The sequence below is a fragment of the Hyaena hyaena genome, unplaced genomic scaffold (assembly GCF_003009895.1).
Source record: "Hyaena hyaena isolate Hyena2069 unplaced genomic scaffold, ASM300989v1 scaffold_67, whole genome shotgun sequence".
In the NCBI taxonomy this organism is placed as follows: domain Eukaryota; kingdom Metazoa; phylum Chordata; class Mammalia; order Carnivora; family Hyaenidae; genus Hyaena; species Hyaena hyaena.
This window is the reverse complement of record NW_024080699.1, coordinates 3023498-3051022: the sequence shown is the minus strand read 5'-3', so window position 1 is coordinate 3051022 and position 27525 is coordinate 3023498. Positions and strand designations below refer to the sequence as shown.

The window sequence follows — 27525 nt, the reverse complement described above, 5'->3', positions numbered from 1 at the left end:
GTTAATACGTTTTTGGGCTTTCTTCCTCACCTGTGGAACTCCTAAGCATTCTCCGTAGCCCAGCTCAGAAGCTGCCTCCTCTGGGAGGCCTGCCCAGACTTGGTTGTGCTGTGCTGCTCTGACACCTGTCCTTCTGTGCTGTGATTCTCTGCCTCCCTTCCTTTCCATTCAGGCTGAAAGTTCTCTGCTCACAGCACAGCGTCCAGTAGGTCTCTTTTGAATATCTGAGCCCCAGATCTGAAGGTGTGCTGGGTGTACACTTAGCCAGTAACATCCGTGTCTGATTTTCAGTATTGGCTCTGAGAACGTGGACAGGTTTACAGTAACACTCTTTGTGTCTTTGGCCACTTGGAAGGCATTTTTTTGCTGTCTGGATCGTCCAGACCACCTTGGTAATGTTCTGGATGCTTCTGCTCTGTGATTGTCTTAATTTTGCTGGGATTTCCCCTCGTTTACTCAGCATCCGCTCCCATTTAAACCCCTCTGGGTGATCCCTCATGGGCCTGAAAACTTGGCTTTTAGTAGTATTTATTTGGTCTTCCCGGCACCCTATCAGGCCATGAAATTTAGTTTCGTTTGTGGGGAGAAAAATAATTTTTTCAGCATCTTCATGAAATCCTTGCTCTTAATCCAATAATCCTAGTACACACGTGTGTTTCTACCCCAGAACTTCTCCAGGACCTTGCATTTCTTTCACCCGGGAGAAAATGACCTTTCTGTGTGAGCAGGCACATAGGTCCACTTGGGACCTGGCCGGCTTGTCAGCCTTCTCAGTGAGGCCTCTGCATTGCCTCGGGCGGGAAGATGGAACTTTGCTGGGACCCCTGACCTGAGCCCTTGAGGGGCTGAAGCTCTGGAGCCCACCTCTGCCCCCAGGGCAGGGGCCAGGGCTGTAAGTCACCCCTTCCCCCATCCCTGGTCAGGTCACCTGGGTCCTGCTGGCTGGTATCTGCTCTTCCAGCTGAGGGAGGCTTTGCATTTCCTACCAGGAGATGCCAGAGATGGGGAGGGAGGCCACTTTTAATCCATTTCCATCTGGATACGTGGTTAAACTTGTCTCAAAGGAGAAGATCATTTTTGTGAACCTGTCTTTCATGGCTTAATACCTGGTGACTAGATGCTGCGGACTGTATGTGCGAGAAGCCTTGTGTGTTAAAATACCATAGATATGAGCACGTTACAGGCCCTTCAGAAAATATTGGGAAAACTTGCTCTTGTCCTGACGATGCGCGTGGAGAATGTGCTGCCGTTCTGGTATATTCCCTTTGAGGGCTCCTTTTTTCCTTCTTTGACACCAGGACTGTACATATGATTGTGTGTGCTTGAATTCATTGTGGCGCCTTGTGTGTTCTAACCAGGACAACCTGCCCATTGCCTGCTATCAGTTTGTAGCCTCAGTGTTGAAGTGCTATTCCTCTATCACACCTCCACCGCCCCCCACCCCGTCATACCTTCTTTTTTTTTTTTTTTTTAATTTTTTTAATGTTTTATTTATTTTTGAGAGAGCATGAGCAGGGGAGGGTCAGAGAGAGAGGGTCTCATACCTTCTTTCTTTTGTCTGTCGAGGTTTTGGTAGGGGTATGTTAGGGCACCCTCCTTTGATATTCTGACACCTGTACTGTGTGGTAGGCAATTTACTAAGAGTTTGGGGTATATGCACTTATTCCCAGAGGTAAGTGTAGGGGGTCGTTTGCAGGGACCTGAGCTGAGTCCCCCTGTTCCTAAACCAAGGGAGGGGGCCCTGGGGGAAAGCCTGGGCTCACTTGGGGGCTTCCAGAAGGTTCAGCTGCATGAACGTAGTTGTGTGGGTGCAGCGTACCTAAGTCCTGAATGGGGACTGGCCAACATGGAATTAGGGAGCCCATCTCCCATAGGGACCTGATAGTTTAATCGAGTGACTGGACAGAAGCAGAAATTGAGCTGCATCTGCAAGCCCCTGGGAGGGGGGAGCTGGTGGAACATGGGAGGGGGGTCACATCAGGCCCTGGGCCAGAGGAGGTGAGGTGAGGCCTCCAGGGTTGCTTGGGCCCATCCCATGTCCTCCCCTCAGCCCCTGCTCTGCCACCCCAGACCTCCACCTCCTCCCTTGCTGTGTCCTCCTGCCTCTGGCAGGACAGCCCTGTCCGCAGGGCAGTGATGGAACCTTCCAGATCTTTCCATCCTGAGATTTTGCCTGGCTGACACCCACCAAGCACAGGCTTTCAGGTGACTTTGCAGCCTCCCTGGGAGGAGTGAGGTTGGAGGCAGTTTGGAGAGGACAGCTGGTGACAGTAGGGGGTGACGAGGGTTCAGCATGACACTGTGGAGCCAGCCCACATGGCTGCCTGGGCCCCGAGGTGGGCTCCGGGACCAGCAGGACCAAGGTTTGGCTGCGGACAGTGAAGCCATGCCCCCGGGTGCTGGTCCCGGGTGCTGTGCCGGGTCGTCCGCCACGGCCGCTCGCTTCGTCGGTCGTGCGTTGTGTGTGTGTGTGTCCAGGTGCCTCTGGAATCTGCTCATCCCCATCCTGCACTGTCCTTCCTCTAACTAGCAGCACCCCGTTAACCGGAGCCCAGAACGGGGCTCCTGCTCCTACGTCCTGTCGTTCCCCCCACTGAGAACATTTGTACGTGTCAGGAGAGGATTCTGACGGGAAGGGAGCCTTTTCCTTGCACTCAGCTTTGTGGTTCTGGTCTCAGAACTTCTCCCCACCCGTGACCTCTGAAGGCCAGGCCACAGGCCCTGGGTCACCCTCGGGTGACCACCGCTGATAGAATCAGGAAGCTGGAATCTGCGGGTGGGCGAGTGTCCAGGCTTGTTGACACCACTTGCAGACACAGATGAGCCCCACCCCAGCCTCTCTCCCAGCAACTGCGGTGACAGACGCTTCCAGGAGAGTGTCACCGCGCAGCCGCTGGTCCCATCCCTCCCCCAGCCCAGTAGCTGCTCACAGTCCTGGGAGGAGCTTCAGAATTAGGATAAGATCCTAGCTCCTGGACTGACAGCCCGGCTGGTGTCCCCTAGGTTCTGTCCCCTTTTTACATTACAAAGCACTTGCCAGCCCTCTGTTGCCACAACCCCCACCCTTCTTGCATTCATTCCTGTGACTTCCTTGAGTTTGTTTACAGCAGTTACCCACGGGATCCTTCCAGGACGCAATTAGGGCAGCTTCACTTATGAAAAGGAACATCTGGGGTCCCCCCCCCCGCCCCCACATCTTATATTAGGACCTGGGGACAAACGTAGAGGGAAAAAGTACTGAATCCACCCTGGATCTCAGTATTTAACCCTTACTCCACCCCAGTCTCTGCAAAGGGCGGAAGGGGGGGAGGGCTCGGGGAGGCTGCACCCTGACCCTGACTCTTCCCTCCTGCCCATCAGGCCTCAAGGATGGGGTGACCAGGCAGAGGCTGCCCTCGTCCCTCAGGACATGGCGGTGACCTTTGCTTCTGCTTTTGGCAGAGGCCTGGCTGGCGCCAGGAGGGCTCGCTGGCACATTGAGGGCTGCCCAGAGCACGACATGCGGGTCCTGGCCCTGCCCGCCCCACGCGGCCAGCCCGGGCGTGACCAGGTGCCTGCCGAGCCGGCCGGCGTCAGCTGCGGCCTCCACAGTGGCTTTCTGTTCTGAGCACCAGGCGGGAGGGTCTCCTCGTCAGCAACCACCTCACGTCCCCACTAGATGGAGGGCCTGGCCTGTCGCCTTGGAGGCCCCGCCACCCTGACGGACGGGACCAGGAGACACGGTTTTCCTCAGGGACCGATGGCTGCCGCGTCCCCTTGTCACTGGTGTTGCCGAGCCTGACAGCTGCTGGCCACGCGTAGCTGTGTGACCTCCACATGTGGCTAGTGTGACTGAGGAAGTGAAAGTTTAATTAGATTTAAAAACTGATACTTGGTTCCGTTATTTAGGAAAACTTTTTTTGAGTGTGTTTGGAACAGCCTGGGGTGTGTGAAGCTGCTTGTGCAGATCAGGGGTTTCCAATGAGAATTTAGCATCCGAATCGAGATGGACTGTGAGACCAGAGGCTTCGTGTGAAAAGAGAATGTGAAGTCTCTTGTTCATGGTTGTATGTTAATTATGTAGTGAAAGTGATAACGGTTTGGATATATTGGCTTAAGGTATTCTCAGAATATTTTCATACAAATATACCTTTCTTTAACATCTTTTTAAAGACAGATACTAGAACATTTGAAGTTAACGTGTGTCTCCCGTTCAATTTCTCTGATCTCGCTGCTTATACCTTGGGGCCTGTTTTTGCTGAAAATGTGATTGGTGGTCCTTGGGGGCCGGGGGGAGATGGTTCGTGTCTGAGGAGCACTGTGGGCCTCAGGGTTCGATCTTGGGAGACCTGCGGTGTTTTTGGAAAGTACCTTCTGTTCACAAAACATTACTTCTTGATTGCACAAATGACCTATTTCTTGTGGGAAAATTAGAAAGTACTGATGGATGAGACAGATAAACGTGGTGCTCTGGAAGGGGAAAACATGGGTGTTCTAGCAGTAGTTTCGAGCAGTTTTTCCAGCAGTCGTGCGCCGAGCTCATCCTCAGCATAAAAATGCCACTTCGCATTCTTTCAGAGCCCTTTAAGATGATTTCACGTTCTGTGTGTCTCATAAACATGAGCGCCCTGATAATAGGGCTCGTGCTCCAGACCCTTGGACGGTGGTGGGGCGCAACCAGCCGAGACTCCAGAAGGGACTCTGTCTGGTGGGATGGTGATAACAAGTAAATCTTCCAGAAGTTGGGCTGTGCACTTGAGTTGACCGTTGGGGCCCTCCAGAGACTCCGGGTCGGAGTGGGCTCATCTGGCCTGGAGTCCTTCCTTTTGCTGGATGAGCGAGCTGGAAAGGGGATTTTGCTGATTTTACTCTTGATGTGTGTTTTGCCCCAGGGTGGGACTGTGGAATCCTTTGGGGTGAGTGCGTTCAATTCAGAGACCTGTGTGTGTGTGTGTGTGTGTGTGTGTGGACTGTGGAATCCTTTGGGGTGAGTGCATTCAATTCAGAGACGCGCGCGCGTGCGTGCGTGTGTGTGTGTGTGTGTGTGTTGACTTCTTCCAAGCCCCAAAGGCGGGCTGAGGCTGCCACACAGCTCACACTTCTGTCCCACATGGGTATTTACCAACTGAGATGTGTTCGAGAAGACACGAGCATCTCTGATGTGGTGACCTACCTGTGAACCCAGCATTGAGTGGGGAGGGGCCCAGTGTGTTGGGGTCCACATCTGCTCCCCCCAAATTCTGGTGTGGACAGAAGTCACAGAAACACTGAGGTGGGGGGAGAATAAAATCACTTTATATATTTTTCGAAAGTGTTAGTGTCCCCAGGCAGGCCTGCCCAGGCTCTCCCTCCAGTCCAGTGATTTGGACCTTGTTCTGGGGTGTTCAGCTGGGCCCTGTGGGGTTCAGGGATTGTGCGTTGTCCCTCTTGTCTCCGTCGGTGCTGGTCGGCGGTATACATGACACAGAGCCCTTGTGTTAGGCGATGGAGTGGCTCTGGAAAAAAGCCTGTCTCACTGGAAACATTTTTAAAAAGCGTGAGAGGAGCTTTGTTGGTGAATTTCTATAGTGACTGCTTTTGTAGGACCAAGAATACTTAGGAAACCTATCCCCTGACCGATCTCCCATGAAATTAGACTTTTATCTTCTGATTTGTGAAAAACCAGGTACACCTGGGCGGGGAAGACAGACCTGTCCCGAGAAGGGCTCTGGGAAACGTGAGCCGTGGGTCGAAGCCGGCACACTCCCAGGGGGAGCTTGTTAAAGACCCCAGACACGGGGCCGTGACTGATGGCTGGTGCCTGGGCCTCCTTTCAAAGCCCCTTGGTGTGAGGGCCAGAAGGCGGCTCATTTCCGCGCACCTTCTCTAACGGGTGCAGATTAGCTGTGATTTATCCCCTCTCCCGGGGAAGCCGGTGTCGTAAATGAGAGAAGTCCTCTCGTTTACAGCTTGTACTAGAGGCCTGTCGAATGCTGGGATCCTGAGTCTTCAGGTCACGAAGACTCAGGAGCATCTCTTTAATCTTTACTCTGTACTTTTTTAATTGCATAAGCAAACCATATAATAAAAATAAAGCCGTCTCTTAAAAAGAAACTTACACCTAATCCTCTATCCTAGCAGGCAATAGATCTTCTCCCCCCACCCCCGGTCTCTGTGACTTTACGCAGGCGTGACTTTTATTTGTTCGTGAGCAAGGCAGAAGTATAATTAACTTTGACTTTTCACGTTTATTTGTATTGTAAACATTCCTTCCTGTTCTGCAGGACCCTTCATAGTTACCATTTAACGGCTGCGCATTCATCCAGTGACTCGATAAACTGTAATTTTCTTAATCGTTCTTTATTTTTGTTTCCTGTTCTTAACGGTATCTTTTCCCCTTTGTTCCTGTAGGAAGTTCTCCAGCAGCTGATCGTCATGAATTTGCCCAATGTTTTGATGATTGGCAAAGACCCGCTGTCTGGTGAGTGGAAGCTGTCCCCCGTGGTGCCTGGGCAGCGCCATCGGCTCTGAGCAGCTGCTGGACACAGAGCTCTGGCTGCCAGCTCAGAGCCAGCACAGTGAGAACACGTGATCGTTTTGGTGCGATTTTAAAGGGTGGTTTATTTCCCTGAGGCATTAAGCCAAGAGCACGGTTCCCCCCCCCCCCCACTTATGAATGAGCCCTCCCAACCCCTCATTCATATACAAGTGCAGAGGCCACTGCTTTGTTGGGCTTGGGGGCTGAGTTGTAGTCGGACTTGCTGGGGGTCTCTCCTTAGTAAATGCAGAAGCCACACCATCCTGGGATGCGGTATCTATTGGCAAGAAAGTTAAGAACCTTTTGAACAATTGCCCCTTCCACGGGATCCTGCTACACCCCGACTCACCCTGTGGCGTATCTCTCCGGCACGTCCTGTCTTGTCTCTGTTTTCATGCCTCTTGCTGGTCTGTGGTGCCCGAGAGGGCAAGGTTTCTCAGTCCTGGGCTCAGACGCCCGGTGTGACTTTGAAAGACTGAATGAAATGGCCCCCGGGACACCTACCAGAAAATCAGAGCTTAATTCCTATTTGCCCAGCTGACTTACCGGGAGAGTTGAGCAGGGTGATGGGTCTCTTCCCTGCCACGTTTGTGAGCCTTGACCTGCACCCATGGCTCATGGACATCAGCTCGCCAGCCCCAGGGCCAGAGCGCTCGCTGGCTGGGACTCGTGCCAGTAGAGACCTGGCTAGCGCAGGTGTGGCCTCCTAGAAATAGCCGAGGGTCCAGGAATGTGGGAGGACCCCACACAGTGGAGGCTTCTACAGAAGGGACTGAAGCTTTCCTCTGCGGCATCACCTCTCACCCTGCCCCCACTGACGTCTGGCTATCCTTGCTCCTGTCCATGTGACAGTAGCTGAAGTTGCCTGGAGACTGAAGGAAGGGAACACCAAGTGGCCAGCCCAGGACAGTTCCCGTAGAGAAGTTGTATTTTAGTGCCGTGGCCCTTGGCTGCAGCAACATCTGGAGGAGCACCAGGTGGGGGTGGGGGGCTAAGCATGAGAGCACCTTGCTCCTGGCGTGTCCCCCCGGGCCCCAGCTGGGTGGTGTCTGCCTTTCTCCGCAGACCTCCCCGTAGTCTGTAGCATGGTGGCCGTGAACGCTCACGGCTTTGCACAATGGCTTTGCAGCCACCTGGTGGCTCCTGGCGGCGAAGGCCTGGACCCCCTGGAAGCATCAATAACTGGGAGGAGGGGGGTGCTTTGGTTCACTTTGCCCCTGGCTCTTCCTTTGGGCCATTTGTCTTTTGGCTTGATTCCTGGGTCCCCCACGTAGAGGATGCCAGACGCAGCCCGTGCGAGCCGCGGCCGCGAGCCGCGACCCCGAGCCCCAGGGACGGTCAGCGCGCTCGTGTTTCTGTAGTAAGGTCGGGAGAGCGGGGGTCTGCTTCGCTGAGCAGAACTGTCCTGATGGGTTCGGGGGTCGGCCTCCCAGGGAAGAGAGATGCCTGTGGGAGGCGGGCGGCGCAGGCTTCGCTCCGTTCTTCTGCCTGCTCCGGGGGCGTCCGCGCGGGGCGAGGAGGCAGGTGGAGGAGCCGGAAGGAGGACGCTCCCTCCTCGAGCCCTGGCTGAGCCCGCCATGTGCTGGGCGCTGTGTACGTACTAAACCGTGGAATTGAAAGTGTGCTTCTGGGGTGTGGCTGAGCCGTCCCATTTACAGATGAGAAGACGCAGGCTCGTGGAGTTTAAGTGAGGAGCCCTTGGTCACTCAGCCTGTAAGGAGACCCCGGAATCTGAGCTCCCCATCCGTGTCACACACGGACATGTGAGGCTGGGCCAGGGTTCAGTCATTTTGACCTACAAAACTGGCAGTGGCATATGGCTCAATCTGACATTAAACTCCCGCTGCCCCATCCAGCCCCCCTGTCAGCCTGGCGTGCTGTGTTGCTCACCCACCTCCCCGTTTCTTTTCCCTGTCAGTGTCCTCTCTCCCTGCCGCCGTCAGGAAGCCTGTCCCCTAGAAGCCCCTTCACCAGGTTCCTCCTATGCTGGAACCCTCTCTCAGGGGTCACCAGCCCCGCCCCGCCCCCGGCAGAGTCTCTGTTCCAGCCTCTGAACCACAGGGGCCAGGAGGTTGTCCACATGCAGAGAGAACACGGGTCCGTCCCTACTTCAGGTCCGGTGCCGAGCAGAAACCTCTGCAGAGAGGTGGACGCTGACTTCTTTTGAGACGGCTTTGCTGAGGTAGAGTTTGAGTCTCATCAAGTTCACCCATTCTGAGTATACCGCAGGGTGACTCTTTGTCGTATCGTATAGTTGAGCGACCGTGACCATAGCCCAGGGATAGAACGTTGTGGGGAAGCTGCTGTCAAACTGTGACAGGTGCATGGAGTGTCTCCAGCACAGAATAGGATCCGTACACACCACTCAAAAGGTTGTGTCCCCAGCCCTGAAGGAGAGGTTAGAGACAGACTGTGGACGTGGGCCTCGCGGCTAGCTGGGAGAGTGGGGGGCACCCAGGTGGGGTCTTCGCCGTCTGCTCACAGAGGCAGGGGCTGCCTTACCGCGGCGGGGGGCCCGGCCGGGGACTGGGAGCCGGGCACACGCTTGGGTAGGTTTTGACAGCAGTCCCCAGGGGCCTCCGGGAACAGGGAAGGTTGGCAAAGAAGATGCAGAGACCTATTTACGGAATGGTGTTTTCTGTTTTCAATTAAAAAAAAAAAAATAGATGAGTGAAGCATTTGGGGTTTCTTTTTAAATAAAGAACAGAGCTGGGTTTTGTGCGGTGGCCTGGGAGTGGGTTGGAAGGTGGGGGGGGGGGGGCGGTGCCATCTTTTGGTTCCTCCTCCTCACGTATCTCCGGAGCATGCCTGTGCTCTTCTTGGCTGATGTTGACACTTCACCGTTATTTATAACAGATCACAGTTTGGGGTTATTATTACCGGTTTTTTGGCAAATGCATCTCAGTGGAGGCGGGGCCACCAATGGCGTGGAGCCCAGCAGGGTGTCCTGTCATCCTGACACCCATCCTGAGACACACCAGCATTTGTCCCCTTGCTCTGACCCAAACAAGGGAGACGACATGACTTCCCCCAGGAGGTAGTTTTCCTGTGTGTCTAACCTGCCTTGCCTGCGCCCGTCAAAGGATGTTCTCTTTTTTTCTGCCTTGGGTGGGATTCAAGTATAAGAAGTTTTATACTTTATTTTTTTAGAGAGGGAGTGAGTGCAAGCAGGGGGCGGAGAGAGAGAGAAAGAGAGAGAGAGAATGAATCTTAAGTAGGCTCCGTGCTCAGCATGGAGCCTGACAAAGAGCTCCATCCCACCACCCTGGGATCATGACCTGAGCCAGAACCAGGAATTGGATGCTCAACTGACAGAGCCACCCAGGCACCCCAAAGAACTTCATACACTTTAAACTCTAGTCTCCCTGCAGTGGGGGCGCCTGGGTGGCTCCATCAGTTAAGCATCCATCAGTTAAACTTAACTCCATCAGAGTGTTTTTTGTTTTCTTGTTTTTGTTTTTGTTTTTTTTTTTTACCTTTTTTACATTTATTTTTGAGAGACAGAGTGAGACAGAGCATGAGCAGGGGAGGGGCAGAGAGAGAAGGTGACACAGAATCCGAAGCAGGCTCCAGGCTCTGAGCAAGCGTTCAGCACAGAATGACCCTGATGTGGGGCCTAAACCCATGAACCGTGAGATCATGGCCTGAGCCAAAGTCGGACACTTAACCGACTGAGCCACCCAGGCACCCCAAGCGTCTGATTCTAGATTGCAGCTCAGGTAATGATCTCACAGCTTGGTTCATGAGGTCAAGCCCCACACTAGGCTCTGCACTGACAGTGCAGAGCCTGCTTGGGATTCTCTCTGCCTCTCTCTGTTCCTCTCCCACTGTGCTCTCACTACCACTCTCTCTCAAAATAAATAAATTAAAAAAAAAAAAATCTCTCTGTAGCACCTGCTCCTCTGGCCCCCAGTCCTCATTCTCTCTTCTTTACCTTGAGTCGCCGCTCTGGACTTTGTCTTTAATGGCACAGTGTTTTGCAGCTCGCTCTCACCCGGAACCAGTCCCAGCCCCTCGGGAGGTGTCTCTGTCCAGCCCCTCATTACTGTGGACCCCACTTCCAGGAGCCCAGCTGGGGTCTCCCGAGGCCCTGCTCTGAGCCCCCCTGTTCACTTGTATATGACCGTGTGAGCAGGAAAGCCTCGCCCCGGTGACTCCCACCTTGCTCAGGTGGCTCCCAGGGCTGGGTGCTGTAGGGCATCCTTTTTGTTTCTAGTTGGTTAAATCCCATCCTGGTCTCTCACCTGCACTTGTTTGTCAGGCAGGTACCTCGGCTCTACCTTCAGAGTACCTGAACCTTTCTCTCCTCCTGCTGCACCTCCACCCTTCCCTTCTGCCTGGCCGCGAGCCAGAGTAGCGTTAGAACACCTGCCAGCCCATCCTCGCCCCTGCAGCGCGTCCTCAGCACAGCCCCTGGTCATCTTAGGTTCATGGCTGTCAGGTTGTTACTCTCCTGCCCCCTCCCTCCTGGCGCTAGGGTCTGCACAGGGGCTGTTCCCGCTGCCTGGCACGCTTTTCCCAGACACAAGTCTTTGCTCAAGTGCCCCTCCTGACCCCGTGTGCTGCTGCAGCCCCTCACTCCCAGGACCCATTCCCCTCATCCTGCTCTGCCTCCCCCTTTTCACAGTATTTATTACCCTCTAGTACATACTTTATCATTTATTTATTCACATTTGTTGCATTGCTCACCCCCTCCCCCACCCCCAGGATGTAATGTCTCACGAGGGCAGGAATCTTGGGGTTTTTTTTCTTTTTATTGTCGCCCATCTATCCCAAGCGTCCGGAGCAGTGCCTGGCACGTAGTAAGGTGCTCAGTAAAGAAAGCGTGTGTGCCGGAGACCCACCTTCAGCTCCTCCGGGCCCCACTTCCCTGTTTCTTCAAGCAAGTGCTGCTGACAAGTGTTAGGCACATTCTCTTGCAGCTGCAAAGGTCAGATGTCAATGGTCAGGGTCAAGTGAGAGCCGATCTCTGCCCAGTGTCGTGTGTGGGCTCTGCAAGGCCGGAGGTGAGTCTCTGGAAATGCCCTCTCCCCACCGGCTTGCCGGCTGTGCTCCGTTAGGCACCTTTCCATGGTCGATCAGAGTCTGTTCTGGAAGAAGTCGCGACCACCAGGAGGTGATGATGCCGGCTTATCTATTAAATGAGGGGAGGTTTGGGGCCAAACCTGCACCGGCTCCTTGGTCCCCTGAAGCTCTGCTTTCTCGGCAGCCAGTCCTGTCACCGTGCCACACGAGAAAAGACTAGATTCGTCTGACAGGAAGCCAGGGTGTTAGCAGATGGGTTTCTCCGGTGAGTCAGGCAGCAGCCGTGCTGGACGAGAGCATCGCTTTCCTTCCAAGGTTTGCATCCAAGTGCAGTAGTGGTTTGCTGACTTGTCAGTGGCTGATCCCACCTAAGACGCTTAGAGCGGACGGAAGGGAGCCACGTAAGGTGAGAAACCCAGCTCAGAGAGGAGAGGGACTTCCTCTGGCGGCACGCGGCGTGCTGGCCCCGTGGGTGAGATAACACTAGTCACAGTTAAGTTCCGCAGATGGATATGTACGTGGATTATCAGGAGGCGTGGCCACCGTCCCCCTTCAGCCCAGTGCTGGGTGCTGCGTGTGTCCTGAACACCAGGCAGGACCCCTGGTCCTCGGGCGGTGGGGGTTGAGCTGCCCCAGACCCTACAGAGGGCCGTCTGTGATTACGGCTGGAACATTGGAGGATAGCCTTGGGGATTCCATCCAGTGGGCGGGCCCTTGGTCTTTATTTTCTCCCTGTTCTGGTGCTTACTGAAGAGCTTCTAGTGACCGAGGAAGCACCTTGAGGACTCGGAGTGTTCTGTGCCCACCAGCGCTGCCGGTGTCTGTGCTCCCAGCTCCTGTGGGCCTCCATTCTGATGGAGGAAACCAACAAGGCTGATTTCCGCCCCTCCCCCACCCCCATAGAAGACTGGAATGGCCCTGCACCCTTCCTTTCCTGAGTAGGCTACCCCTCTGCTAGAGGCCCACAGAGCTCAGCTGACCCTCTCCTCCTGCTTTCACTGTCAGATGCCCCCTACGCTGGGCCCAGTGTCCCTGGAAACTAGGAGACTGTCTCCACTTAGGAAGCCCCCAGTCCGTGTCGGGGGAGGTTGGATAGGAAGACCGCGTTGGTAACTACCAGATTGTCCCAGGGTGAGAAGTGACATAAGTGTGCTTTCCACAGAGTGCAGAGCAGATGATGAGTTTTGCTGGGCAGACCAGGAAGACTTCCTGGAGGAGGCTGTGCGTGGCAGAGCAGCAGAGGGAAGGTGTCCTGGGAGGGAGGTGCTCACTGGAGTGGAACGGTGTTGAGAATCCCATGTGGGGCATGGTACTCAGTACACTGGGAGGAAGCCTCTGTCACAGCCGCAAGTTTACATTTCAAAGGCGAGAGGGAAACTCCTGGGATTTAATATTTAACCCTCACAGTATTTGCTTGCTCTTCTGTCTGGGGCGTCCTGAAGTGCTTTTCAGACCCCGTGGAAGCCTTCCTTCATAGTCCCCACGGCCCAGCTCCGCCTTCTGCGGGCCAGCAGGGAGCCGGTGTGGACTGGGGTGCTGGGGCTTGCTCCCTGCGCCCTGGCAGCCGGGGAAGAGGTCTCAGAGCTGGGTGTGTTAGGAACACTCCTCTTGCCCTGGAAAGCCACCTCCCCCCCCCGCCGCTGCCATCTCCCTGTGGTTCTGCCCTCCCCAGCTCCCTGCTTGCCAGGTGACCTGATGACAAGTGTCCACCACTGGGGATTACGAGAGATTTCTTGTGCTGTTTCTCGTAACCTTATATATTTTTTCATTTCTCCCTTCCTGTGATCTTGTTCTTGTATGCATGTATTTTTATTTTTGCATTTACAAAAACCTCAGGTCCTTTATTATTATGTTTTCATGTTTATTTTGAGAGATGGCATGAGTGGGGGGAGGGGGAGGGAGAGAGAGGCAGAGAGAGAGAGAGAATTCCAAGCAGGTTCTGCCCTGTCAGCACAGAGCCCAACATGGGGCTCAGTCCCACGAACCGTGAGATCATGACCTGAGCCAAAATCAAGAGTCAGATGCTTAACCGACTGAGCCACGCGGGCAGGCAGCCCAAACCTCAGGTCGTTCAAACAGGGAGAAGAAGGAAGCAAGCAGAGGAAAACCAGCCTTGCGGCCATTTGGATCCCGTTTCTGCTTCCCGTCTTCTCCTGCTGGGAGCCGGCTCGGGAAGCACCCAAGCGCTGTTCAGACGGCGAGGCCACGGCCTGCTGCCTCGTTTCCACGCCGCTTGCCGGATGTGGAAGGGAGTCTTTTGGTCCATCTAAGACGCGGGGGTTGCTGGGCACTTGAGCTGAAAGCCAGCACTTTGCTTCTCTAGGAACGTGAAACGCTTGGCTAACACCAGGCACAGGCGGGTGTTAGAGCGCAGCCAGATGCCGGCCTCCAGAACAGCCCTGGGTCTGCCTGGATACCGGCCTTTGTTGAGTGAACGTCTTAGCGATGGTCTGTACACAGAGACGCTCCCTGGCTGTGATCTCCACGCCATGGCTTCCAGCAGCGCTGTTCCCTGTGGCCGTGGCTGTCCGAGGAGGAGGGACGAGATGTTGTTTGTGAAAGGTCTTTATGGTCACTGATAGCATTTGGGCTTTGAGTCTTCCGCCTGGTGGTGGGGAGGGGACCCTTCCCCTCCTCACATCATCTCCTGCCTGTGGCGCTGTCTCGCCGACAGCCAGTGCAGATGCTGGGTCTCAGGAGTTCTCGTGGTCAGATTCTGCTTTTTCTCTCCTCCTCCTCCTTTTTTTTTTAATGTTTATTTTTGTGAGAGACGGTGCGAGCAGGGGAGGGGCAGAGAGAGAGAGAGAGAGACACACACAGAATCGGAAGCAGGCTCCAGGCTCTGAGCTGTCAGCACAGAACCCGACGCAGGACTCAAACTCACAGACCTGCGAGATGGTGACCTGAGCCAAAGTCGGACGCTTAACCGACTGAGCCAGCCAGGCTTCTGCTTTTCTGATCTGTAGTTGTTCGGTGCTAGGGAGAATTAGCTCTCCCCTGCTGTGGCTTGGGCAGGCGGAGGGGGGTGGTAGGGGGCAGGCAGAAGTCCTCCCTGTTGGGCACCTGTCTGCAGGGCTTGGTGTGGCTGTTTCAAAGTGTTCTCCCTAATCCGGGAGCAACCGCCTCTGTCGCTGGGTAGAGCCTTCTTGTTGCCCATGCCCAGTGGTGCTGGGGGACCCACGGGCTGGGGGCAGGCTGGATTGCGGGGGATGCGCTGATGCCGGGATCAGGGGGCCGCTGGTGGAGGGAGGGGGTGCTTGGGAGACCCCTGCACCGTTTTGCACAGACATGTGACTCGGTGCCTGCCAAAGTCCACCTGCGATAGCCATTTATTCAGTAACGAAATAAACAGACGGTGGGGGGGGTGGTGCCTGGCTGTGTTCCTACCTGGGGGGGCCCCGTGTGCTAATGTTCTGGGTGTAAGAAAGCTAGATGAGGGCTTCACAGGGGTCGCCCTTCAGTTGGTGAGGTGTCACGTGGAGGTGCCTGCCTCAGACGGTATGCACCATGTCGGGGGTCCTCATGTGCCCACCCACCAGGAACTCCGCATCCGTTCTGTTCCTCTGCAGCGCCTGTGGGAGGTGACCCTGGCTGTTAAAATGATAATAAACCACAATTTTTGATGTGAACTGGGTCCCCAGGAGAGCCCACAGAGCTGTGTTCTTAGAGTGAGTCTCAGGATGGCGAGAGACATTGACGAGACATGTACTTGGGTCGTGTTCAGCCCAGCGCTGTTTTCAAATCAGCGAGATAGTCCCATAATCATCCTTAGGAAATACTGTTCTTTAAATAAGAAAGCAGGGAGCGGCGCCTAGGTGGCTCAGTTGGTTGAGCATCAACTCTTGATATTGGCTCAGGTCATGATCTCAGGGTCGTGAGATCAAGCCTCACATAGGGCTGAGCACTGAGTGTGGAGCCTGCTTAAGATATTCTCTGTCGCCCTCTCACCGCCCCCCCTTCCCTGCTCGAGCATTCTCTTTTTTGTTAAACAAGAAACCAGGGGAAGCACAGTTAGTGAGTGACTCTAGCACACAAAAGCAGAAGAGAGGAGTGTGGAGGATGATTAAGAACAAATAGGTATGTACGGATGCGTGGTCTCCATCCCAGAAGGGAAGGAAGCTGAAGTTCTCTGTGTTCTACCCAGGGACTCCGTGTTAACTGCTAATGTCCCTCGTTCAGTCAGCAGGCACTGGTTAAATGCCTGCACCGTGGCCTTTGGGTCAGATGCTAAATGAGATAGAGCCCTGCTCTGGAAGGAGCTGTCACCATCAGTAATGACAGTTTCAGGGGGGAAAGGGACGAGAGGCAGTTAGGGCAAAGCAGACGGTGCCCAGCCCAGGACCAAGCCTTAGCTCTGTGACTCTGCTCGTCTGAACCTGTTCTTGTTTGTAAAGTGGAGATAATGCTATTGTTTGGGGGATTAAATCAGATGAGAGTGTGTTTTATCTAAAGTGCAGTGATGGCCTGTAGGCATGAAGGGCACGGGGTGGGGCGAGGGCAGAATTAACCTGAAAGGGTCCATTTTCCAGGTGGTGAGGGTTAAACCCTCAGCCTGGCTGGCAGTTTGCAGATCCTGGGCCCCTGTGGTTGTGGAGAGCTGGGTGAGCAACACTGAGGCATCGGTGTCCCTGCTTTTCTCTGACCCCGTCTTTGCAGGTAATCATGGTGACTTCTGACCTCAGCAGAGTAGAGCATGTGTAGGAGGGGCTCCATCTTAGAAGGGACTGTTAGCATTCTTTTCCCTAGATCCCTACCATACCTGAGTGACCAGTTATCAACGACAGGATTCATTTTCCGTTATCTAGAAACCAGGAAGTGTGAACATTCAGAGGGCTGCATCTTAGAGAATCAGAGCGGACCCAAAAAGGACCCTAGAGATCATGTAGCAGGCACAGAAGACAGGTTTTGTTTCATGTGTCAGCCTCTGTTGACTGGCAGGGGCCGTCTGCGCTCTTTTCGGAGGGTCTCTGAGGCCTCCTTCCAGGCTCCTTTAGAAGGTGTTGTAATTGACGGGCCACGTGTACCACAGACAGGAGATTAGCAAGGGGATTTTCCAGCCCTCCTCTAGTTCAACCTCCACATTTCAAAGGTTCATGTACTTTAATTATCAAACTACGCTTCGAGGGGCGCCTGGGTGGCTTAGTCGGTTAAGAGTCTGCCTCTTGATTTCGGCTCAGGTCATGATCTCACGGTTTGTGGAATCGAGCCCCATGGTGAGCTCTGTGCTGATAGTGGGGAGCCTACTTGGGATTCCCTCTCCCTCTCCCTGCTGACTTACTCGCTTGCTGTCTCAGAAATAAGTGAAGTTCATAAAAAAACAAAAAAAACATACACTTCTTTCTACCTAGTTTCTGTCTTCTGTCTACCCTCAACCACACATGCAGTATCAGATAGTTTCCCTTGTGTTTTGGAAGCGGGTTGCTAGAAACATCTGTAACTGTATGTATGTCTTAGATCAGCATATGCTTTCTGTTTCTGCTCAGAAAGGCTGGTGTGAGCTTCTCTGTGTCAGGACTGTAGGAAGCAGGTAGGAAAGTAAGGTTTTTCTTAGATGCAACCGTTAGCGCAGGCTGTCATGGGATTCCCCCTGGGGTTGCGGGTAGATGCAAAGGGTGTCGGATGTTTTCGACCCTCCCCCCCTTGGTTGCCTGTGACTCACTTGGTAGACAAACGAACATCACTTCATACCCCGCCCCCATTTCTCACTCTGGTAACCCACCCGTAACCACAAAGCTTTTATAGTTGACGGACGCCATGTTCCCTTACCTCTGGGCCTCTGCACATGCTGATCTCTGTGCCAGAAAAGTCCTGACTCTCCTGCCTCCGCATGTCTCGTCATCCTTGGGTCTCAGCTCAGGGGTCATTGCCTCTAGGAAGCCTTGCTTGATCCTTACTGTAAACTAGGTGTCCTCTCTCTGGGTTTCCGTAGCATTTACCAGCTTTCTCAAATTGCTGATTGTCTTGGTCTGCGCTCAGGGGACTGTGTTGATTCCAATTCTGTTCTCAGTGAGCCTCCAGCCCTGGGGGTGCTTGGGAGGGAGTTGCCTGTAGGTTTATCTCTTCTTGGCCTGCTTCAGTGTGTCCCTGAGCCAGTCTTGCTGGCAGGGACCCAGTCCAGACTCTTCGGGTATGTTTTGAAACTATTCAAGCCCCACAATCTGGCAGAGTTATGAAAATAGCAGTAGTTTGCCTTACTGTTGAAATCCTGAGAGAAATTGGCCACCAGCTTCTCAGAAGAAATGAGGGAGCGTGTATTCTTCCATTTTTTATTTTTATAGAATTTTTTTTAACTTCATAGGAATCTGTAGGGGTAAAAATCACAGGATGCATTTATTTTTTAATATTTTAAGATGTTTTTTCATTTCTGAGAGAGACAGAGGATGAGCCGGGGAGGGACAGAGAAAGAGAGAGAGGGAGACACAGAATCTGAAGCAGGCTCCAGGCTCTGAGGTGTCAGCACAGAGCCCAGTGTGGGGCTCGAACCCACGAACCGTGAAATCATGACCTGAGCCGAAGTTGGACACTCAGCCAAATGAGCCACCCAAGTGCCCCCGGATGCATTTATTAAAGGAAATGTTTGTATTCACTTAGCCTGGTGAGAATGAGCACAGCATTGCTTCATTTGAATGGGACAGGGATGAATTTCCTGGTACCCTGTTCATTATCAAAAAGTTTATTTTAAATAATTTTTTTCCGTGAGAATGTTTCTAAAACTTTCTCCCTTTAAAACCTTTCCTCCTTACTCAAAGACTTAGCAAAACAGGAATTCCATAATTTGCTAATGGGTGTGAGTAAATGACTGAATGAATGACTCATAGCTGTCATGGTGTGAAGTGCTGGGTGCTGAGGGAACAGAACCCTTTTTGACTGAACAGCCACAGAATGTAGTTTTGAGCCCTTGGTGTCTGCGTACACAGGGTTTCTGGGCTTTTCCTTGTGCTCACTGGCCTGTGCTCCTGCTACTGGCAGGGGGTGTACTCAGTGCTTGTTCCCACATTTAGTTCGTTCATCTGTTGTGAGCCAGGAAGATGGACCATCGAGGTTGTTTAAATTATTCTAGAGTATGATATAATGAAGACGTCCGGGGCCTTTGCTGTGAACAGAGTATGTAAAGATTCTCTGTGTGAATGCTGTCGTCCGTCTGGGCTGATCAGGGACCTCAGGAGTGCTTTCCTCCCACCCGCCCATCGCCGCTGGTTATCCACCAGGCGTGTGGCCCATGGCCTGTGAGAGGAGGTGAATCACTGGCGATGGCTGGGAGGGCCTTTACCTGTCATGTTCACCGAAGGTGTATGAGGGGCACTGGCCGGGTATCGGGGGACAGAGGTGAGGGCAGTTGCATGGACTCAACGCAGCACTGTGGCCAGGCAAAGATTTGGGGGAGACAGATTGCAGCTTTTAATATTCAGGTGGGCGTTGCCTTCTAATCGACGCTAAAATTGTGATCGTCAGCTCAGCTTTCACAGAGGAGTGAGTCATTGTGGTTCTCTATTTATGTTCATGGATTAGATTCTTGGGCCAAGTAAAAGGCCTCCAGTAAAAAAAAAAAAAAAAAACATAAAAGTCTGAAAATGTTTCCATTTCAAATGCTGATGAAGCTGTGCACCTTACTAGCAAAGAGAAGAGCTTGAGCCTAGTAAGCTGACGTGTGATGCCAAACCTAAGTGTGTTCCTAACACCGTGGAATCTGAGTGCTCTGAACTGTGGTCCAGCTCCCGACCCCTCCTGCCCACCTTCCGGCTGGAAGGCTGAACGAATGCCCAGCCCCCACATCCAAGACTCCACCATGAGGTTGGGAAAAGCTATTTTGAGCTGCTTCTCAGTTGAGAAATACTCGGACAAGGTCGCATAGCATTCCATACACACCTTACACCCAGGGACCTGGAATGAACCACAGCACTAGTTCCTGGGACACAGGTTGGTTTGTTTATCCTCACAGCTTTTGGGGACGCCCGCGTGAGCTCGTGCTGGTAATGCTCACAAGAAAACCAGGCTATTTGTGGCATGTTCCTTCTCCCCCAAATAGAACAAGGAGAATCCTGTAGAATTTTTCACCTGATAGCAACCTTGCACATCACCCAGTTCATCACATAAACTGCCTCTGTTTTCTAGATGTGGAAACTGAGGCTTCTAGAAAGAGGACGGTTTGTCAGGGCCGTACTGTTTTTGGTGACCAGGCCAGGTCTGGGACCCAGTGTTCTGACTCTGTTTATTTAAGTGATTGAAATTGATAAACAGATGAGGATGCATTTGGCCCCCAGCATAATCTAAGGGACACCTTGGAAAATGAGATTTTTTGGACACTCTAGCACAATTAAGGAAAAGTGATAAGACTGAGGCATGGGAAATGGGGGATGGGGACTTGACATTTATTGGTTGTGAGAAAGTAAAATGGTAAAGTCTTTCTTCAGGGCAATTTATTTGTCCTAAAAAAAGTAAGGAGGGTCACCTGAGTGGCTCAGTCAGTTAAGCATCCAATTCTTTTTTTTAAAAAAAATTGTTTTAATGTTTTTTTTAATTTTTTTTTATTTATTTCTAGGAGAGAAAGAGAGAGAGAGAGCGAGCGTGAGCAGGGGAGGGTCAGAGAGAGAGGGAGTCACAAACTCTGAAACAGGCTCCAGGCTCTGAGCTGTCAGCACAGAGCCCGACGCGGGGCTCAAACCCATGAACCGCGAGTTCATGACCTGAGCGAAAGTCAGACGCTTAACCGACTAAGCCACCCAGGCGCCCCTAATGTTTGTTTCTGAGAGAGAGAGAGACAGAGCACAAGTTGGGGAGGGGCATAGAGAGAGGGAGACACAGAATCTGAAGACAGGCTCCAGGCCAATTCTTGATTTTGGCTCGATCATGATTTCAGGGCATGAGATCGAGCCCCACGTCAGGCTCCACACTGACAGCACCAAACCTGCTTGGGACTCTTCCCCCCCATCTCTCAAACTTAAAAAAAATTTTTTTTTAGGGGCGCCTGGGTGGCTTAGTCGGTTGAGCGTCCGACTTTCGCTTAGGTCATGATCTCGCGGTTCGTGGGTTCGAGCCCCGCGTCAGGCTCTGTGCTGACTGCCAGCTCAGAGCCTGGAGCCTGTTTCGGTCTGTGACTCCCTCTCTCTCTGACCCTCCCCTGCTCATGCTGTCTCTCTCTCTCTCTCCTAGAAATAAATAAAAAACATTAAAAAAAAAAATTTAAAAAAAAAAAAATTTTTTTTTAATAAAAGAAGTATGGGGCTCGTGGGTGGCTCAGTTGGTTAAGCCTCTGACTTTGGCTCAGGTCACATTCTGATAGCCCGTGGATTCAAACCCCACATCGGGCTCTGTGCTGACAGCTCAGAGCCTGGAGCCTGTTTCAGATTCTTTGTCTCCCTCTCTCTCTGCCCCTTCCCCACTCATGCGTGCTCGCTTGCTCTCTCTCAAAAATACATAAACATTAAAAAAATTAAAAGAAGTATGTAAGGATGCACATAAAGAATTAGCCACTAAGATTTTTCTCTATAACATTGTTTAGATTAGAATATGGAAAACTTAAACCTCTTAAAGAAGGTTGGTCAAATAAGTTTGTGGTCTTTGTACGAAGTAAGGATGAGACCATCAAAAATGCTGCGTGTATGTTAGGGATTTGTTTTAGAATATCCCACTCAAACACGGGAGAGGGAACAGAACCGATGTGCAAACAGTCCATGATGTGAAGCCAGGCGGTGGGTGAGTGTGGGGGCTTGTTCCTCTGGCTGCTGGAGGTTCTGCGTGGTGGAAAAGGAAAGCGGTGTCCAGCTGTGTTTTGGAGAACTCCGTATTTCCCGTGGGGATTACTCTCTCCCATTGTATTTTGCTTCCCACACAGTAAAAAAAAAAAAAAAAAAAAAAAAACACAAAACTGCTGGTTCTGAAGTTCATTCTATCATGAGAGGATATTTATGCTATCTGCACGGAAAAGGCCACAATTAGTTATGTACGGAATTCTCATTTGGTTCAAAAAAAAAAAATAAACCCATGCATAGAAAACAGATGGACTGTGTACACCTAGATGGATATCGCTGGGTTGAAAGAGTACTTTCGAGTACAAGGTCAAGATCTAGCTTGATCCCACCGCCGCTCCCTGCCCTCCCCCCCACCGCCTCGCTTATAGCAGACACAGATCAGTGGTGAAATGTTATGAATAGTTGGGCTTAGTTACATTTATATTCCTCTTTTGGTTTAGGGAAGAGCATGGAAGAAATAAAGAAGGTGCTGCTGCTGGTGCTGGGCTGTGCTGTCCAGGTAGGGATCGGGCACGGGGTGGGGAGGGCCTGCTCTTAGCCGTCTTGTGTTGGCAGCTGTGGAGATGAAACGCTCCCTTCATTGAGGTGGGAGTGAAGCCATCGGATGCCTAAGACACGGTGGCCACCATTTTGGGTGGCACCCACTTCTCAGAGCACCCTGTGCAGGAGAGCAGGTGGGGATCCTGTGGGCCAGAACGCCCTGAGCAGACTGTGCCTAGTATGGGAACATCTAGAGCAAGATCAGTACTGCAGCCTGGGGGCCGAAATGACCTGCCACCTGTTTCTGTAAATGAAGTTTTATGGGAACACAGCCATGCTGATTCCTTTATGTAGTATCTGTGGGCATGGCCCACTGGGTCTGCGGGGTTGGTTTTTAACCATCTGGCCTTTTACTGATGAAGTTTGCCAGCCCGTGGCCTTGTTCTTTACCAGTTTAGGAATCACGTGGAGAGATTGTTGAAAGTGCAGATTTCAGGGGCTCCTGGGTAGCTCAGTGGCTTAAGTGTTTGACTCTTGATCTCAGGGTTCTGAGTCCAAGCCCCATGCTGGGCATGAAACCTCCTTAAAATAATAAAGTGCAGACTTCAGCATTCTACCACCAGTGTTTTCAGTCTGGGATGTGCTTTTTAAAAACCTGCTGTAGGTCTGATCTAGATAGTTGGAGCAACTTCTAGAGAAACCTCAAGGTAAGGGCTGGAAGAGGGCACGAGCAGCCTGGGTTACAAAGGAGAAAGCCAGGGCTTGGGTGGACAGTGTGGTGGCCCCAGGTGGCCTTCACAGAATGCTTCCATTAACACCTGTAACCCTCCACAGTGTGAGAGGAAAGAGGAGTTTATTGAAAGAATCAAACAGCTGGACATTGAGACCCAAGCCGGGATCGTGGCCCATATCCAGGAGGTAGGTGTGTGGCTTTGTGGGGCGTGGCTGTGGACCGCCACTCTGTGGCCACTGGGGATGGACGCTCTCCACCGGTGAAAAGTTTAAAGAATACATCACCTGTTAATAATCTTGCTAATATTAGGTGTCAGACACCACAGACAAATTTATTCTATTTGGAAAGGTAACCATCAGAGAGCTAAAATAAAATGGGGTAAAAATAAGAAAAAAAAAAAGTTTAAGCCTGCAATCAAGTCATCTTTTGGCTCCTCTTCTTGCCTAATATGGGCTCAGACTATTTTTAAGAGCTGTCAAGTGGTTTAGGCTCAGAATTTGATTTACAGACCCTGAAAATGTATTCTGGCAAATGTCACCCTGTTTTGAATGGTTGATCTTTATAGAAAGAGATTCTCTTCTTCTGTCAGTGACATAGCAGAGAGACCAGCTGCCACCATGAGGGAAGTCCCAGAGGGCTGTCACCAGAGACCCAGCCTCTGGGATGGGGGCAGGAGGGCTCTGCACTGGGAGTGGCCTCTCTGCCATTGACCTCGGTAGAAGGGGTTTCCCTGGAAAACGAGCCTGTAGAGAGAGGCAAGTGCTCACTTGAAAATTTTCTTCCCTGACCTCCACCCCACCCTCACTCCAAAAGGAGCATTGTATTCTTTAGTTGCCTCAGGACTGAAGGTTAATGGACAGATGGCTTCGGTGTAATGGACAGATGGCTTAAGTATAAAAGACATAACCAGGAGCGTGTAGGAGCAGGTATATAGCTGGCAGGGGCAGTGAAGGCAGAGCTCCCGGTGCTGGCACCAGGGACGGGCGGCTCCCGGGCCCCCACAGCTGCCCAGGGCGCTGTGCGGGGCGGGATGTGAAGCAGGAGACAGGTGCGGCTCTTGCAGGTGGGGGTCCATCAGGGAGAGTCAGTGACATAGCAGATATTCTCAACCGCCCTTCTCAGGGGCAGACCAACCGTTAGCCTAAGAACCATTCTGCTTTTTAATGTTCCTTGCATGTCTGTGTACTTTGAAAATTGTGTTTACCTGGGGACTGGGTCCTTGAGACCAGCTGGTTGGTTGGTTGGTTGGTTGGTTGGTTTTGCCACTGACTCCCTTTCCTGCTCAGACAGCAGAGTGTTAGAGAAAGAGAAGGTCAAACGTGGCCGAAAAGGAGTCTTGCCTGCCTGTCAGTTGGTGGCTGGCGGTGGGGACTGGGCTTCACAGTTAGTTGGGTGCTGCTTCGACATCCAGGGGGCCAGATCTCACGAGAGGCCCGCTGAGTCAGAACGAGGGGAGAAGGGCATGAGCCTTTAATTAAAAGCACCTTGGGTGACTGATGTGCCCCCGGGGTGAGCCCCTGCGCCCCTCTTCTCCCGTATGGGCAGGCCTAGCGCCCAGCCTCTGCTCCCAGTCCTGAGTGCTCAGGGTCGCCTGTACTGTGGAATGAGATTGCTCCTGATTTCTCAGGATCAGCTGAATCTCACTGTTTCCTTTGCTACCGGGGGAGAGGTAAGAAAGTGGATGCCCTTTGAGAAACTAAAGGGCCTTGTCGTTTGTTTTTGTTTGACTATATTCTGTTTCCATTTACTGCTCTGAAGAATTTAAGAACTTGTTTTGGTGCACCTCGCTGAGTAGATAACTCGGGCTTCTTTTTGATTTCCCCAGTAGAGGCCTGAGTATGCTAATACTTCACCTCCCAAACTGAGCCATGAGGTGCTCCAAATAGATCTCCTGTCCCCTTGGTGGGTCTGGGGTTGGGGGGAGGTGAGAAGGGCAGAGTGTCCCGATCCAAGGAGATGCTGCCCTGCACAGACATCCTGCGGGCCTCCACTCACCTGGTGGAGAGGGGGAAACCAGACGCTTGTACGTGAGGAAAGAGATTCAGGCTTCCTGAAGATTGTCTTAGATTATGAAGTATTCCCGCCCCCCCCAATAAGATGGTTATATACCCAGCATTCTGACATAAGACTGTTATATTCGCCGTATTCACATTGGCTTTGAAGTAGTAACACAGGGTCCCTCTCTTCACCCTCCCAGCCCCCTGAGGCTTCTCTTTCTTGGGTTGTAAATTGACAGTGCTACGACAACCATACCTGATAACTCTTTAGTTATTGTACGAGTGCTTCCTGGCATTAAAGAATCCGGTGCTTGGGATGCCTGCGTGGTTTAGTCAGTTAAGTGGTTAAGCATCTGACTTTGGCCGAGGTTACCATCTCCCGGTTTGTGAGTTTGAGCCCCACGTTGGGCTCTGTGCTGACAACTCGGAGCCTGCTTCAGATTCTGTGTCTCTCCTTCTCTCTTCCCTCTCCCCTCCTTGTGCTCTGTCTGTCGCTCTCTCTCTCTCTCTCTCTCTCTCAAAAATAAACATTAAAAAAGTAAGACTCCAGGTGCTGTCTGAGCCGGTGTCGAAGGCAGGAGTGGTTTGCACCAGAGCTTGGTTGAAGGGAGTTTGCGCTACTTAGGCGGCACCGCCTTCTCTGCACAGCACATTTGTCCGTGACGGTGACAGGTTGATAGTGGAACGCGTCAGCCGCGACCCCGCCGCCCGGCCCAGCGCGGGGAGCGGGACCTTCCCTGCGGCCTCTGCAGCGCCTGCCCGTGTGCCCACAGGTGACCCACAACCAAGAGAACGTGTTTGACCTGCAGTGGCTCGAGCTCCCGGACGTGGCCCCGGAGGAGCTGGAGGCTCTCTCCAGGAACATGGTGTTCCACCTGCGGAGGCTCATAGACGAGCGTGACGAGTGCACGGAGGTGCGTGGCTGCAGACACCTGCGGGAAGAGAAGCTTGTGGAAACGCCCAGCTCGGGATCCGCCCCCATTCGCGCCCTCCTGGTCCCACTGAACATTCCATCTCTTCCTAAAAACTCACGCCACCTCCCTCCTGCTTTCTCCCCCTCTGCCCGGCATCTGCTCTTACTTTCTCCTTGTCTTTCAATGTTTCTGGCCAAGTGCGCGTGGCGCCCTGGTGAGACCACTCTCCCCGCCTCCCCCCTGCCCCGCCGCAGCTGATCGTGGACCTGACGCAGGAGCGGGACTACCTGCAGGCGCAGCAGCCTCCCAGCCCGCTCAAGTCCTCGAGTGCCGAGTCCACCCCCAGCCCCACCAGCAGCCTCTCCAGCGAGGACAAGCAGCACCTGGCCGTGGAGCTGGCGGACACCAAGGCCAGGCTGCGCCGTGTGAGGCAGGAGCTGTGAGTCCTCCAGGGACCTCCCCCCAGCCCCCAGCCCACGGGCTGTCTGTCTGCTCTTGTGTGGTGTGTCCCACACACGGTTCTGTCGTGTGGTGCAGCAAACTGAAGCGCTGGGCCTGCCCCAAGCTGGGGGCCTGCCCCAACGTGGACTGGTCCCTCCCTGCCAGGCCCGCACCGGGGGGTGGGGGTGGGGGGAGCTTCTATCAAGTCTTTAGGGCTCCAACCAGCCCCGGTTACAGATGGTCTGCAGATAGCCTCGTGTCCACACTTGTCTAGTTTGGGGCAGGACTGATCACATACTTGTATGTTTCCTTGGCTGGAGGGAGGGTGCGACCCGCCTGCCCACACCCCACCATCTGGAGAACCTGTTGTCCCTCTTTCCTGCAGCAGGAGTGTCCCTTTGCCCCATCTGGGGAGCTGCTTGTCTCCCTTGCTGCCCGCCTGGCTGTGGGGAGCGCACCTGTGGCTGGAGCCTCCTCGCTGCACCCCTGCCCCGCACCCTCAGAGGGAAGCCCAGTGTCTGGTGGTGGGTGGAGCTTGAGAGCAGGCCTTGAAAAGTTAAAAACAGAAGAGAATGCGAGTCGGGAACATTTTTGTAAGCCCCGTATGCAGTCTGCCCTCCTCAGTCCCAGAAGCCGTCGTTCTTCTCTCTGCTGTGGTCTCATGAGGTGGGGGGGGCCCTCGGGGTGCTGTCTGAGGGCGCTTCTCACCTCCGTGCCTCCACACTGCCCCCAGGGAGGAGAAGACAGAGCAGCTTGTGGACACCAGGCATGAGGTGGACCAGCTGGTGCTAGAGCTTCAGAAGGTCAAGCAGGAGGTGAGCGGGCCCGTGTGTGTGTCCTGGAGGAGGTGAGGTGGTGGCGGCTGAGACTCCCCAGTGACTGTGGGCGGGAGGCACAGGGAAGCGGCATTGGGGGCTTCCGGTAATGGCCTGTGTTTCTGTCCTGCTCAAAGCAACACTGCCAGACAGCCAGCTGTCCCCAGAACTGCTGGGGGCGGGGGAGGACCGTGGGTCTTTGTGACAGCGTACGGGGGACCCCACGCAGGAGCCTGCACACCGACCTGCCCGCTCCTGGGATGTCCGGGAAGCACTGTGCCACAGGGACTTGGGTCCCTCTCGCCTCCCCAGAGGGGCGCCCTCAGCTGGGGTCCCCTGCCTTTTGCCACCTCCCAGAACGTCCAGCTGGCGGCTGATGCCCGGTCTGCTCGTGCCTACCGCGATGAGCTGGACTCCCTGAGGGAGAAGGCGAACCGTGTGGAGAGGCTGGAGATGGAGCTGGTGCGCTGCAGGGAGAAGCTTCACGACGTGGACTTCTACAAGGCGCGCATGGAGGTGAGCCCAAGCCTTCTAGAACGCTTGCTCGCTGGCCGGGGAGAGGGATCTGTGAAGGCCTCCACGGTGGCTAGGCCTTGCCCGCACCGCAGCCTGTCTGCGGGCCCAGAAGGCTCCCTCTCTCTGTTCCTCACCCACTCGGAGGTGTCACATGGATGGGGGCAGGAGGCAATGTGGTTCTGTGCTGAAGCGCTCAGGTTCCTTGTAGGGCTTTCCTGCCTTCTGCCGTGGTGAGGAGTTTCTGTTCATGGAATTTTTTTTTTTCTACTTCTTGCAGTTTCTGTGGCTAACTCTGGGAATTTGTTTCTTCACCCATAAAATAGAAGTAATGCTACCACTTGATGAGTTTTTTCCAGATG

At 53.3% G+C, this 27525-nt stretch overlaps 1 protein-coding gene across 2 annotated transcripts in view; it reads left to right on the top strand.

The window, feature by feature from the left end:
- The window catches only part of CCDC88C (coiled-coil domain containing 88C), a 131311-nt gene that overhangs the window by 45526 nt on the left and 58260 nt on the right, over positions 1-27525 (top strand). For both annotated transcript variants that reach the window (XM_039232513.1, XM_039232514.1), the window contains exons 4-10: positions 6370-6439; positions 21711-21769; positions 22585-22668; positions 25254-25394; positions 25649-25833; positions 26569-26650; positions 27008-27166. In XM_039232513.1, coding sequence (XP_039088444.1) covers positions 6370-6439; positions 21711-21769; positions 22585-22668; positions 25254-25394; positions 25649-25833; positions 26569-26650; positions 27008-27166 — 780 coding nt within the window. The remainder of the gene's footprint in view (positions 1-6369; positions 6440-21710; positions 21770-22584; positions 22669-25253; positions 25395-25648; positions 25834-26568; positions 26651-27007; positions 27167-27525) is intronic.